The sequence below is a fragment of the Chiloscyllium punctatum genome, chromosome 7 (genome assembly GCF_047496795.1).
Source record: "Chiloscyllium punctatum isolate Juve2018m chromosome 7, sChiPun1.3, whole genome shotgun sequence".
Taxonomy (NCBI): domain Eukaryota; kingdom Metazoa; phylum Chordata; class Chondrichthyes; order Orectolobiformes; family Hemiscylliidae; genus Chiloscyllium; species Chiloscyllium punctatum.
The window spans coordinates 74,924,907-74,940,428 of NC_092745.1; the positions used below are offsets into that span (position 1 = coordinate 74,924,907).

At 37.2% G+C, this 15,522-nt stretch overlaps 1 protein-coding gene across 4 annotated transcripts in view; it reads left to right on the forward strand.

Annotated features, from left to right (window-relative positions):
* raver2 (ribonucleoprotein, PTB-binding 2) overlaps positions 1-15,522 on the forward strand; it is a 95,671-nt gene that overhangs the window by 35,873 nt on the left and 44,276 nt on the right. For all 4 annotated transcript variants that reach the window (XM_072574055.1, XM_072574058.1, XM_072574056.1 and 1 more), the window contains exons 6-9: positions 526-608; positions 5,539-5,634; positions 12,433-12,541; positions 14,498-14,778. In XM_072574055.1, coding sequence (XP_072430156.1) covers positions 526-608; positions 5,539-5,634; positions 12,433-12,541; positions 14,498-14,778 — 569 coding nt within the window. The remainder of the gene's footprint in view (positions 1-525; positions 609-5,538; positions 5,635-12,432; positions 12,542-14,497; positions 14,779-15,522) is intronic.

The window sequence follows — 15,522 nt, forward strand, 5'->3', positions numbered from 1 at the left end:
TGGTGCTTGAGAAATCTGTCACGTGAATAGCCCAAACATTTGAAGTTTGAAGTTCTCGTGTTTGTCTGCATGCGTTCAATGTAGTGTCAAACAAACAGAACATTTAGACTTGCATATACACTCTAGTCACAAAATCTCTTGGCATATTGAGCACAAAGCCCCTTTTTAAGTAAAAACTGTGGATTCCTAATTTCAGAAATGAAAACAGAAATTGCTGGAAAATAACTCAGCAGAGCTGGTGCCATCTATGAAGAGTAAGCAGGGTCACCAGACCTGAAATGTTAACTCTGCTGTCTCTGCACAGATGCTGCTGGATCTGCTGATTTTTTTTTTCCAGTAATTTCGTGTTTTTGTTGAATCACTTTAAAGTTGGTAAGTACACATGGTCATGCATTGATCACACAATAAGTGGCATTGTTGAGTTTTTTGTGTTTTACATACAACAAAATTTTTTTTTCACTTGTGAACTACATACAAGCAAATTATTTCTTCAAGTTAACCTGTAATCTGATATGATCTCTCTAGATATTTTGGGAAATACTAGCAACATGCCAGTTCTGCCAAATCCTGCATTGACTGCAGCCCTGCTTCAGATAAATCAAACACAGGTAATTTCAATGAGAAACTATGCTTTTAGAAATGTATTCAAACATATAAAGCATACTTTGGATAAATGCAGGCAGTGCATTCAAGCTGAGAGTCTGGTTGAATTGTCAGATATAAGCTAATGAAATTCTGCTTGACCTTGTCCTGAGTAGATTCCTTTAATGAAATTGGCAGGCAGTTTTTGGTCTAGTGCATGTGACATGACACTAACTTTGGTAGGATGAGCGGTTCCCATGGTGCTTCATTTCCATATAATCTTGTGGAGATTTTAGGAATCCAAGCACACTGCATGCCATCAGTTACTTTGAAATGTTGTGACTGTTATCTGAAATTTCTAATTCTTGTGTATTGTTGGGGGGAAAATAATACATTTTGTCAAAGTCATTTGTCTTTTTATTTCTCAGGACAATTTACAAGATACCCCAAAATAAAGGGAAATCATTATATTGAGAAGAAAATGCTGATTGGTTGGCAATTAGACTATGGTAAAAGCATTGTTATGCAAATGCACCACTTAATGATGACTGGCTGTTTAACTTTTTTTAAATTTTAAACCAGGCAGAATAAGAAAGGAAACAGAATAGTTGGCACCATATTCTAACGAAACTGGTGAAGTATGGTTCAGAAAAGATTTACAAGGATGTTGCCAGGGTTGGAGGATTTGAGCTAAAGGGAGAGGCTTAACAGGCTAGGGCTTTTTTCGCTGGAGCATCAGAGGTTGAAGGGTGACCTTATGGAGGTTTACAAAATCATGAGGGGCATGGATAGGATAAATAGACAAAGTCTTTTCCCTGGGATAGGGGAGTCCAGAACTAGAGGGCATGGGTTTAGGGTGAGGGGAAAGATATAAAAGAGATCTAAGGGGCACCCTTTTCACAGAGGGTGGTACATGTATGGAATGAGCCACCAGAAGAAGTGAGGGCGGCTGGTACAATTGCAGCATTTTAAAGGCATTTGGATGGGTAAATGAATAGCAAAGGTTTGAAAGGATATTGGTCGGGTGCTGGCAGGTGGGACTAGATTGGGTTGGGATATCTGGTCGGCATGGACGGGTTGGACCGAAGGTCTGTTTCCATACTGTACATCTCTATGACTCTTTGTCTACATGGTCTTTCTGTTACAATGAATAGAACCCTGCTTAGCTTCCAGTGCACCTCCAAGTGCAACATTATGGGTTCTATTGGCAATTCTTAAGTAGTTGTGGTCAGAATACTTTATGTACTCGGTTATGTCGTAGATTTTGCCCAATTGCAGAAATGTTCTAATGTTGGACACTGAGTTTTTCAAGAGAAGACTAGTTAAGTATGGTCAGAGCTTTCTTGCAAATGATATGAAAATATATGTTAATAAAAATGTTTTTGATGCAAACTGCTAATCTTTGGGGTGTATGGCCTATGTACCTTGCATCTCACCAGCACTAAAATTCACTTACTTTATTACTCATTTTTGTAATAGGCAGGCTGTCTTTTTTTTTATATGGCATCCTGTAAGTGGTGGTCATTGCTTGTGCTGCACCAGCTAACTTTGTCTGTTGCTCAAATGTTTGAGTTATTTTACTCTTCCTAATCTGAGGTAGACTAGCAGTTTTCAGGATTGAAAGGGATGGCATTAAGCCTGTTAATTGTTTGGTATGGTAGACAGCCAGAAATGATTTGATCCTTACCCTATAGAATGACTTTATTCCACTTCCCCAATTGGGCATTTGCTAAATAATCCTGCATGTGTGAAAGATTATGCTAATATCCAATTTAGGATTATCAGTTGGCCTTACAATATTAAGCGTGCTATAATGCATGTATAATAACATTAATATACAAAGCCCTCCTTTTTTAAATCTATTCATTTTTCCTGTTGCAATGCAGTAAAATAGGTGATGGCCACTTCTCAGACTAACGCCTGAGACAGTCAACCTGACTAGTTGGTTTAAAATTGAAACAAAAACCTGCTATTTAACTGTCAGTCATCATTAACTGGTTCATGCTCCATGGCAATGCATCAACCAGGCAGTGCACTCCATTTCTACACTAAATATTGTTTTCCCTTTACTTTGGGATTTCTTCTGGATTGTCCTGATGAGTGAAAGACAAAAGCTTAAACAATTTTTTTTTCCTGGAATACTGAAGTCCTGTTTTTCATCTATGTAATATCCAATGGACAATTTAATTGATCCCAATGCAATTTTGTAAATAACAAAATTAGATTGCAAAATGAAACATTCACTTTAAAATTGTTCTGCCAACTATTTGGTAATTGCCTTCTGTCCCTTCTTATGCGATGCTCTTTTGTCAATTCCCATGCTTGGCTAGGGAGGAAAATATCTATTTCTTTAATTACTCACGAAACCGCCAAGAATCTGTTTTTCTTTGAAGAATTCTTCTGTGACGAAGGAAAATTGGTATGATGTCTTTGTTTTCTCAAATGGCTAATTTCTTGCTTGCCTAGAGATGCACTTGTATTTCCTTGTAGGCCACTCTAGCAATACTGCTGACTGGGAGGAGATATGATCCAAGACTAGAGCTATTACCTGACTACGAATTTTGACCAGCACGAATGTGTATCTTGATCAAAATGTGCGCATAGCGACATGTGCAATGGTGTCAAAGTTTTTTGAGGTTTTTTTTTCTTGAAGTCTGAAGTACATTTTCACCTGTAGTGAAATATTTTGCCATTCTTCCTTCATTGGCTCCCATCCACCCCTTCTCTCCTGCCTTCTCACTCACCCGCCTTCTCTCTATCCAAGGAGTTTTCATTTAATTACATGCTGAGTGAATATCAGTATACCATATGATGTGGGATTAGTATAAAATCATGTACCTTCTGGTCCATTTCCTCCATCTAATCATTAATGAACAGTTGTGACTGAGAGTTCTTAATTTTGCTCTTTCATCTTGGTCGTTTTTTTTCCCCATTCTCCTCCATAAGCTAGCCAAAGAAGTTAAGAGTATTAGGCTGAAAGAAAAAGCATATAAAGAGGCCAAAGTCAGTAATTGACCTGAAGATTGGGATAAATTCAGAAGCTCAGAAGATTTAAAAAGATTATGAAGACAAAAAATAAACTGAGGGCAAACTAGTGAGGGACTATTTAAAAAATGACAAGCGCTTCTTTAAATATCTAAGAATAGAGAGGTCAAAATGAACATCCATTCAGAAAATGAAACTGGGAGACCATTTTTGGGAACAAGGAAACAATAAGGATTTAAACAGAGATTTTGCATCAGTCTTTGCAGGGAACATCCTTCGACCATCCCATTAATATTAAAGAATATGGGGAAGGAATTGAGGACCATCACCATTACTAGAGTAGTGGTATTCGGCACACTAATAGGGCTAAAGGCAGGTAAGTTACCTGGCCCTGCATCCTAAGATTGTAAAAGAAGTAACTACAGAGACAGTGGATGTCTTGGTTGCAATTTTCTAAAATGGATTCTGAAAAACTGTTAATGTGGCAACCCTGTTCATAAAGGGTGGATGCAAAAAGTGGGTAACTAACTATTGGCTAATTAGCTGAATATCAATTGTATTGGAATTGTTATTTAAGGAACAAATAGTAGAACTTTGGAAAATCATGGTCTAATCAAGTAGAGTCAGCATGGCTTCATGAAAGGCTAATGGTGTCTGATTAATTTGGAGTTTTTTGAAGTCTGAACCAGAGTGACGAGAGGAAAACTAATAAATGTGTTGTACTTGGAATTTGGGATGGTACTAGACAAGATACTTTTCGAAAGTTTGTGCTAAGAGCCCATGTTGTTGGATGTAGTATATAGCTTGGATAGAGAGTTGGTCATGACCAGGGAATAGTGACTGGGAATAAGGGGTACTTATTCAGGTTGGAAACGTGCAACGAGTTGCATTCCACAGGGATCAGTGCTGGGATTGTAACTGTTTGCAATATATGTTAATGACTTGGAGGGATGGAATGATTGTACTGCAGCCAAACTAGCAGAACACAAGTAGGTGGAAAGGCAACTTGAGAGGGATACAAACAGTTCAGAATGATATTGTAAGTTAAATAAGCGGGCTAAAAGTTGGCAAATAGAGTATAATGTGGGAAAATGTTGCTCATTTTTGAAGACAGAACAAAAGAACAAGATGTTATTTAAATGGAGGGAGACTGCAGAAAGCTGCAACACAAAGGGACTTTGGGGTTATTGTGCATGAAGCACAAAGCTAGCACACCAGGTGCAGCAGGTAGCCAGAAAGGCTGATGGAATGTTGGTCCTTATTTTGAGTTGAAGAGCAGGGAAGTCTTCCTGCAGCTTTACAAGGTGCTGGGGAGCACTGAGCAGGTTTCGTCCCCTTATTTAAGGAAAAATATCATATCATTGGAGGCAGGTCAGAGGAGCTTCGCTAAGGAGATCCCTGGTATGGAGGGATTGTCTTACGAGCAAAGTTTAAACACTTTAGGACTGTACTCATTGGAATTTAGACGAATGAGCAGTGATCTCATTGAAACACAGGATTCTGAAGCGGCTTAATGGTAAATGCTGAGGATGTTTCTCTTCCTGAGTGTGTCAAGGGCCAGAGGGCATAGTCTCAGAATTAAGAGGTGCCAATTTAAGATTGAGACAGAAGAATTTCTTCTGAGGTCTTGAGTCTTTGGAACTCCTTTTCATAGAGAGCTGTGGGGATAGAGTCCTTGTGTATATTTAAAGTTGACACAGATCCTTGATTATAAAGGAAATCAGCTTATGGAAAAAGGGCAGGAAAGTAGAAATGCGGAATGTTGGTTCAATCCTGTAATCTTACTAAATTGTGGAGTAGGCTTAAGGTGCTGACTGGCCTACTTCTGTTCCTATTTCTTATGGCCTTATTCCTTGACCTCTGGCTGCAAGCAAAGTTTTGTTCCTATGCTGTGTTACTATAAGACCTGGATTAATTTGGTTTGCGTGTCATCTGTGTTATGTGACCAATTTCATTTTAATTTCTTATTAGAATGCTGTGTTGGGAAATGGACTGTTTCAGAATCTAATGCGAATGCAGGCAGCACAACAGATGCTCGTAAACAAGGAGAATCCAGCAATCAACAATGTGAGTTATTGTTTAGATTATAGCTGACATAATCTAAAATTCTTAACTGTATTTATATTATGTTTGTTCTCGGTGCTGTTTTGTTCTTGCCACTCACCCATTTCTCCTGAATGCATAAACTTGTGCATTAGCATAATTGCGCAGGTCTTACAGGTAAATGCAGTGGCCTTTGCGTAAAGCTTGATTGAATGTGTTGGCAGGGTTATCAGCTGGGGGAGGCAGGAAAGAAACTTTTGAACCACCCGCTAATGTCTCATTTACATTTTTTTAGACATTGAGTTTGCCATACTTTTTCGATGCACACAGATGTTCAAGTCTTATGACATTTTTACATATTTGTATTTTATTCCTGTGATGGAGAATTCTGTTCTACACGTGTTATGGACTAGACCAGACCCCTTAAAATATTTTAAGAAGAAGGTAACCTAGGTACTGACTTTTTTGTATTTTGAAGGTAGATGTGAAAGGTGTGTTCCATATGTGATGCAACTAGTCAAACCACTTGATTTTAAGCAAAACAATTTATTTAAATGCTATGGTTAAAATGCAAACAAAAGAGAGAAGAATTTAGAAAACTTAACTGTTGGAAAGCTTAACCAAATAATGGATATGGTACTTATCACTAATTAACTGTTCTAACATCCCATAAATACACCACTTGGCAAAAAGGTAGATTCAGACATCGATTCTTACATGCAGCCCTCTGGTACAGGAGAAAACGCATCATGAGATTTCAGAGAAAGTAGCAGCGAGGAATCATTTTACTGAAGCTCCAACCCTTCTGAGACTGTAACAGCTTTTAACTGCTACGGTTTAAAAACTAGCAAGCCTGGATCTGAAAGAATCAGCCACTTCCCTTCCATTGTTACAATTTTTTTTTAAAGATTAAAGGCCTCAAACTATCGACTTAGGCCATCTCCAGTAGCCATTTTGGCACCTCTGCCGTTACAACCTCCCTTCAAAAAACCCACGACTAAATGACCTTTTTAAAGTGACAGTGTGGTCACACAAGACATTATCATCCTCTGACTCTTATATAAACAGATGTGGGTGGGGTGGGGGAGCAGATAGTAATTCATTGTCTTGAATGTTAAATTAGCACTTTTTAAAACTAATTTTTGTTACTTGCCAGCTTCAGATAAATGTGTTTTGGGATATGATTAAACCTCTCCTAAAATCATTTTAGCTCCTGTAGATCATAATAATGACTTCCTGTTCTCAATACCTTGAAGTGTTTATTCTTGCCTTAAGATTCAGCTAAATTTTGATAATGCACTAGAAAATTAACCAGCCCTGTCTTACAAATGCCTTTCACAATGCGTAAGTATCCTCTTTTTATATAGAAGTGACAAAGCGTCAACCTTTTGGTCTTGTTCTAAATTGAAAAAAATCAAACAGTTTATATTTGTCATAGCTCTTCAGAGACTGCATTCTTGAACCAACAATATTTTTTTAAAATATCAATTCTGAAGCTCCTAATCTTTTGAAAGTAACTTTTTCAGACATCACAAAATGTTCCTTCCTTTAAAGGAAGCTGGTGATGAATAACTATTTTACTTGAGATTTTCTGGATTTTAAATATGTAATCTTTGATCAAAGCAAAAAACAGGCAGTCAGGGTTAGTAAGTATTGATATCATAACAGATTTTCTGAGAAATGTTGATTATATGGTAGAATTTTATATTTGGCTTGTGTGATGTGGCTAAGTGCAAAACCAGGATCTTAAATTTAAACAAAAAATTGCAAAAGCCTGAGGATTGATTTGCCTCAAGTAGTAGAAAAGTTCAATTAAAAAAGATAATGATTTTGTAATGGTGGATTTTCAATAAATATAAACATTTATTTAAGAAATTAAATCTCTAAAGCAGAAGACATCTAACCATCACTCCTGTGGAAGCTAAGTATAAAGAGGATAAAAGAGCATCATGTTGCCAAAATGAGTACTAATCTTGAGGATTGGAAAAATTTTTGCGATTGAAAAAATCATTAGGGAGAAATTAAGAAGAATTACAGTATGTATGTATAAAGTAAGTAGTGCATTCTTGGAGACAGAGCCAGCAGCAATTATAATGGGGAGTTAATAGATAAAAAGGAAACCGTGAATGAAATGAATAATACTTTGTTTTGGTTTTCACTAAAGGGATACAAAAAATTCCATGTATAGCTCTAAATCAGAAGGAGGAAGGAAGAGAGGAACTTGAAGAAATTGCAATCATAAGAGAAGTGGTATGAAGCAAACTAATAGAGTTGCAGGCTGAAAAGTCTCTAGGTTCAGATGGATTCCACATCTGGAGGTCTTTGGGAATTATTAATAAGATAGAACATTTTTAGATTAAAAAATTACCTTATACAGAACTGAAGTGAAATCCATAGCATGAAGCCAAAAAGCTATGGATGCTGGAGATCTGAAACCGAAACAGTGCTGGCGAACTCAGCAGGTCTAGCAGCAAATGTAGAGGAAAAAAACACGCTCTTTATTCACTTATTAAATCTGAATACTTTGAGAAATTATGAAGACATAAAGTACAAATTGGCTGAGGTGGATTGGCGAATATATTAAAGTACAAAAGACAATGGATAGTCCTTAAATAACTGTTTCATGGCTTTCAGCAATTATGCATTCCTCCATGGTTCAAAAACTCAGTCAACAGTGGCTGACAATGGAGGTTAAGGACTATAAGATTAAAAGACAAGGCGTATAAATTTGACAGAAATAGAAGTTAATCTGAAGATTGGGAGATTTTTAAAGAATATAGCAAAGTAGGATCGAGCAACAGATGAGGAAAGAATAGACTAGGAGTGCAATATAGCAAAAACATGATTGTAAAAGTTTCTATATGTGCATTAGTTTTAGCCAAACGTTACTTTCTAATGGATCAACATTAAAAAGGTATTAGGAGAATTGCAACATGGCAGATTAGCTAAATAATTATTACGTCTGATTTACTGAGGATTGTACAAGAAATCTCTCAGACTAAGAGATCCAAGTTACTGTGGAGAATGAGAAGTTGAAGGAAATAAATATTAAGATTGTGTACTGGACAAATTAACGGGGCTGAAAGCTGACCAGTCCCCTGGATGTGATACTTTGCATCCCAGTGTATTAAAAGTAGTAACTGTAAAGATAGTTAACATGCAGGTAAACATCTTTCAAACTTGAAAGATTCTAGGTATTCTTGGATTGGAAGCTAGCAAATGTCACCCCACTTTTTAAGGAGGGGGTGAGAGAAAATGAGCTACAGCCATGTTAGCCTTGCATCAGTAGTAGAAAAAATGCTAAATTCTTATGAAGAATGTATAAATGTCAATGGTTTTGATGTGGGGGTGAATATAATAATTTCAGGCGTGTGATTGATGCAAAAGTAGATAGAAATATTTTGTCAGGAAGATCATTGGCGACCTTTAAACGGCATTTGGATAGGTACATGGATGGGTGCTTAATCTAGGTTAGAAGTTCGGCACAACATCGTGGGCCGAAGGGCCTGTTCTGTGCTGTATTGTTCTATGTTCTATGCAAAGCTGCTATTGGAGGATTTAGGTAGGCTTTATAAGAGGGGGAGAACCTGACAGATGGAATGTCATGTGGAAAAATGAAAGGTTGTCTATTTGGAAGGAGTAATAGATGTGGAGACTATTTCTTAAGTGATAAGAGGATAGAAATTGTAGATGTATAAAGGGACCTAAGTGTCCTTGTCAAGAAGTCATTGAAGGCTAACTTGTACATGGTACAAGCTATTAGAAAGGTTAATGGAATGTTAGCTTTATCACAAGAGAATTTGATTGGAGCTTGGTTAGACAGCACTTCATGTAGTTTTGGTCTCCTTATCTTAAGAAAAATATTGCTGCACTCCCTCTTTGGACAAATTCATCAGGTTTGTTTTTGGGATGGCAGGATTAAGGGAGAGAGCAGGTCAGGCTGCATTGTCTAGAAATTCAAAGAATCAGAGGTGATCTTTTTAAAGCCTGCAAAGTATTTGAAGGGATTGATAGAGATGAACTGTGATGGTCGGGCACTAAATGCTGCAGCCAGTGATGCTGGTATCGCATGAATGAATTTTGAGATTTCCCCTGTGGTTAGAAAGTCTACAAGTTGGGGAATTCAATTTGGGACCCATGTGTGAAGAAGTTTTTGCACTCAGGTTTGTGAATCTTTGGAAACCTCTCCTTCTGTAAAATGTACGCCATAAGCATTCTTTGCTTTTTAAGATGCTCCTTCCACCATCTACCCAAATATCATCTTGGAGTCAAATCTTGTTTAATAGCACTACTATACACTGCCCCCTAGGTGTGCTTTACTGCCTTGATGGTGTTACAGAAATGCAAATTACTCTGTCATCTTGTCAGAGATTTATGCATCCTTGTTAATATATGAAAACATTAAACAAAAATGTCCGCAAATCAGAAGATGTATTTGACTAGATAGGTTCAAGAGGGAGGTATTAAAGTGGGCCTTTAAAGAAAGATGTGGCAAAGTTTGGGAAGAGAATTCCAGGTCTTGGACTCTAGATGTCTATAAACACTACTCCGATGTTGGATTGAATTAGTGGGAAATACAAAGGATACCTTTTGTTAAGGTCACAGTTTGTAGAAATTTAAAAAGAATAGTTACAGGTACAGAAAAGATATTTGAGGTTTTGATCATGAATATAAACTTTAAAATTACATTTGTAGAGCAGCAGAATGGTGAGAAAAGAAACTGGACGTTATCTTTGCATTCCATAATGATCTTTGAAAAGGAAGAATGGCTTGTGTTTGATTTCGTCCAAGCACATCTGGCAATAGTGGCTAAACTAAGTGTTCATCATAAATGTTAACCTCCCAAATTTCAAGGGATTTAAATATTGGGCCCTTTTGAGGGAGCAGGCAATTTGGGATAAGAGTGGCTTTACTTGGCTATTATGATCTCAGCTGAGTGTAATACAAGACAAGCTAGACCCAGAGTGAAACCTGATTTAGACGATAGGTTGTATTTTTGCAATTTGTTTGCATATACACATGGGGATGTAAAGTCACTTTAAACAAAAGAACATCAATTATTGCACAAAAATGTGGAGAGAAGAATTCAAAGCTATACATCAGACAGTTTGGAAGTATTTATAAACAGTGAAAAGGATTCACCTGGTTTTCGCCAGCAAGACACGTTACAGGCATGTAGCCCCAATGAAACCTCACCCCTTGCTTCCCTCTTTAATTTCTTGCTCAACTGACAAGTAAGTTACAAGCATTTCTTCCTGATGATTTTCTACCTTTTCATTGAATATGATCCTGTCATTCATTCCCTGAGACAAAGGCACACGCTAACTTTCTCACTGAACTCTACATAAAAAGTTCAGTCTTCTCTAGTTTCTGTAAAAGCTATGAAACTGCGAAACAGCTGGTATGGATCTTTTCTTCTAAATGGCGATTGCCTTTGGCCTCTGGTTGGTTTTAATTACTCAGCTTGGTAAACACTTGAACAGTTATGTTACCAAATGCTTGCTTTTGTCATTTAGCTTAAGTTACAAGATACCTTGAAAATGTTGTTTGACCCACTGCTAAAAAATTATTCTCCTTCTCCTTATAAAAGAACAAGTCATGGACACAGAACTAAGAACTTTAGAATTCTGTATTTTACAGACAGGTATATTGGCAGCACAGGTGATGTGAAAATTTAATTAAGGAGAATAATCATTGCAGAACTATTGTGGCAAAATTTGTTTCAAAGGTTAAACCACTGGGTGCAAGAGATTTTGATCCTGGAGCAGCAACTGAAGGGACCTCTCTTGCAAGTGTAATGTGAACGAACTGAGATTAATGGTAATTATCAGAGGTTACCTTCTCTGTGATTTCATAAATGAGGCTGTTGAGAGAATTAGCTCATTTCCCGATGAAGGGTTTGTGCCCAAAGCATTGGCTGTCCTGCTCCTCAGATGCTACCTGACCAGCTGTGCTTTTCCAGCACCTCACTCTTCGACTGTTGAGAGAATGAACTCATTTAGAAGTCATTAAACCTGTGTGACACAGCTGGATTTTAAAGTCTAGTTTAAAAGGTTAAAATATTCTGCATCAAAAGCAGTTTGGCTTTAAATGGCTTTGCTGGAGTCAGCAGTTTATTGAATACTGACCTGTAACCCCAGCACATTGTTCATTGCAGAAAACAAAAATTGTTTTGCAATGTGAATTTAAACAAAATTGAATTCCAATGTAGAGTGGTCTGTACTGTGTGGATCTGGGTGCAGCAAGCAAGTTTTGCTTTAACAGTAGTGTTTGCATGATAGCCAATCCCCCATGAACAGGTGAAGAATGAGAAGAAAAGATCACAAATGTGTAGGAGAAATTGAGCTGAACCAAGTGGAAGGTACTTGATCCACCAGCACATAGTAATTATCAAAATTGCACTCTCTCCTAAGAGTGCTGCAAGTGAACTTTATATCCAAGAGTAATGCAGTCACTTGCAGTACCTGGTAATAACCGATGTAATGACCAGGTGTGCCTGTGACTGGTAGTGATCATACAGTTTTGCTGACAATAATACTGTTACTAGACAGAACCCATTGCTTAACTGAACTGAGAGCTTCAGTCAGTATATTGACTTCACATGACAGAACCAGCTGATATTTGAACCAAAAGAGATGAGACCAAGGACTCTGAGTCTGTTTTAGGGTTTTCCAATGGGGCATTATTTCTAAACCACTGTGAAGATTGGCTCTTGGAAGGTATCCATGCTGTCCTTAAAGGGAGAAGCAGGATACATAATGGAGCAAGAGAAATTATTTAAGGGAAAATCTGATATATTTCTTCTAACATTTTTATTTCCAGAAGCCTGGTTTGCTTGGTGACCCATCTGTTTTACTTCAAACTGCTTTGGGCCGAGGGCCAACTGCAATGATGAACCCTGGGAAAGGAATTTTGGCTGACTCACCAAAGGGTAAATTCAGAAGCTTCCAAACAGTGCAGCTGTAAAACTACCTTGAACCAAAGAGAAAGCTGTTTGAGTGATGAATGAAATGAGTAATGCAAGGGCTCAAATCAGACATACAACAAATCGTTACTGAGTTGCAGTGCCCATGACTATTGTCAAGGCAACCAATAGTGAGAGTCTGAGAAATATCTGTGTGCCAGCAAATGGCAGATATGCTGACGTAATAGTCATTGTATGGAAAATGACTACACAAGTATGATGAAGCCAGTATCAGATTCTAAATTCCCTTTTTGTGAGAGTTTACATTTCATCAGTAACAGTCCTCTTGGCTTCTGACTGTGAGCATATTTAATGAATTGGGGCAGCTAGAAGTGCTCCTACCGATTTTGCTATTTAAAATAAAATTTGTATTATTGCCAACTTTTGTGGAATAAATTGTTAACTTTTTTTCGGGTATTCCATGACAGCAGCAAGAGCTTATTTAGCTCTCCTACAGAATGTCCAAACAATTGGTTGTAATGAAATTAAACAGTTTTAAGAAGACTTTTTAAATATGTGGTAAAGCTGGAGTACAAATACAATTAATAGCTCAACTTAAATGAGACACAGGAGCATTATGATATGATATTAAGACATAAGGAGTTGTTGCAATGGGAGCTCAAAAGCTTGGTCAAAGAACTAAGTTTGTAAGTGTCATAGAGAAAGGTAAGGTGGGATGTTGTTAAGAAGTCTGGGCCATCGGTGACGGTGCAATTAAAATTAAGAATATATTGTAATTAGAGTGCACTTATCAGTTTGTCCTTCATTTTATTTAGGTACTTTAGAAAATAAGTTACAAACATATACATATATCTAATCAAATTAAATTAAATATATTTTAATTCCAATATTTGGAAGCTTTGAGGAGTAAATCCTTCCAATTGTTGCTGTATGGAACTGCATGATTAGACGGGGGGTTGGAATGCAAGTTCGATCTTTGACTGCAGGTATAAAATGTAAAACAAATGTCATCTGATTTTTATTGGATATGATTTTATATGCTTATAATCAGCGATGGTGTGATCCCAACTGATACTGTACAATTCAGATTCCAGATTGAAACTTGGCTTGATAGCTGTTAGGTTTACCCAAAGCACTGCACTGGTGCAGTACATAAAAATACTTTATGTATCATACCAAAAAAAAATCTCTTGTACAGTACAGTGTTTGTGCCAGAGTTCCTATCTCTAATACCTCACTAGGACATTTTCATGCAGACTGGAATTGGAGCTTCTTTCTGGAGGTATTATATACCAACTTAAATGTACTCTGCTTTTCAGTAACCTCTTAGAGGTTTTATCCCAACACTTTTGGTCTGGGACTAATTCTTTACTCTGTTACCTAATGCAGTATGTGTCATTCTTCCTCAGAAGCACTGGCCTGTACAAACTTCCTTCTGTAAGCTTTGCCAAAACCTAATTGTACAACTTAAAAAACCTCCCCCTCTGAGCTATGGGTGTCTTCCTTGAGCTTAAAAAGGGCATGTTCCAGACATCTGTAACAAACTTGGCACCCTGTTATTTACTTGACGGTGAACAAAAATCCAATAATTTGGAAACTCTCCATCAAATATTGCTTTAAAGAAATCATGACTATGGAAATATTTATAAATTATTAACTTCAGACACACTGAAAACCCACAAGTTACTAACTCAAACCAAAAAATCTAATTTGCAGTATATGATGTTGAAGAAAATATATAAATATAGTGTGCTTAAGATGTCATAATGATAGATCCTGGGGAGGTATTGTGCACTGAATCTAACTTGTACCTGAATTGGGAGTGCCTTTAATGGAGAAAGAAAGTCTTCCCTAAAATACAAAAAAAGATGAGCACATATTTAGAATAGTTGTATATAATTGTTTTAAAATGCAAAACTAAATTATTTTTCTGCTACTATTTGTATCTGTTTTTTGACACAGGTATTCCAGTTCCTGCATTGCCTGTTGAATTCACTAAAGTGGCCACTCAGCCACTGGTGGGGACTTTATCATTTCAGTCCAATCAGAAACTCCTGGGACAAAATACAAATGAGCATAAATCAATGTTGGAAAAGCCAAATGTAGTCATTGGGCCATCTTCAGTTTCTGCTTCAATGACTCAGGCACATCTTCAAGGAATTCCTAATTCATTTCTGAGCAGCTTGACCAGTCAGCAAAAAGCACAAACCCAGCCTAAAGTGTCTATGAGTAATGCTGTTTGGGTAAGTAATATTGAGGCACTTCCTCCTTTGTTACATTCTTCCTACCATTTCTTTTACTGTTTACACCCTACACCTGCTATCTAATGCACTTGAGTGCACATATTAATATCGTTTGCCTTAGAGTGTGGAAGCAGTTACATCGGGTTGTATTTCTTCAGGATATGGTATTTCATAGTGAATTATTAGATTGTAGAATAGTTGATCTTATGTGGCACTGTTTAAAGACTACTAACGATTTGTACTAGTTCCCAAAGGTATTTTTGATTCTTTTAATAGTTTTTACTTTACCACCATCAATTTTAAACTTCCATCAATTGAGTTTATTATCTGAGACTTGATTCCTTTTCAAAAAAGGAAATATACTGACTTTTTGGTGACCACAGTGATCATCTGACCTGTTTGAGATGAGTTATGAGATGAGTCTGAAATGAAATTAAAGGGGCACTGTGTGTCAGTCAGACATTAAGAAACAAAACAAATTGCTGGAAAATCTCCAGAGATTTGTGGGTTTGGAGAGAAATCAGAGTTAATGTTTCTGGTCCAATGACCCTTCAAAACTGGAGGTGTGGGAAAAGTCTGAGCCAGATGCATCCATTGAAGAATGTAATGTAGCTGTGGAAGTGAGTTTTGGTAAATACCTGTCAAACACCAGAAGTGACAATGAAGTTTATAAACGGTGAACAAGAAAAAAGATTGGAATGAAATCCTGTCAGAGAGCGAGCAGAACTTCAAGGTGGGCATGCC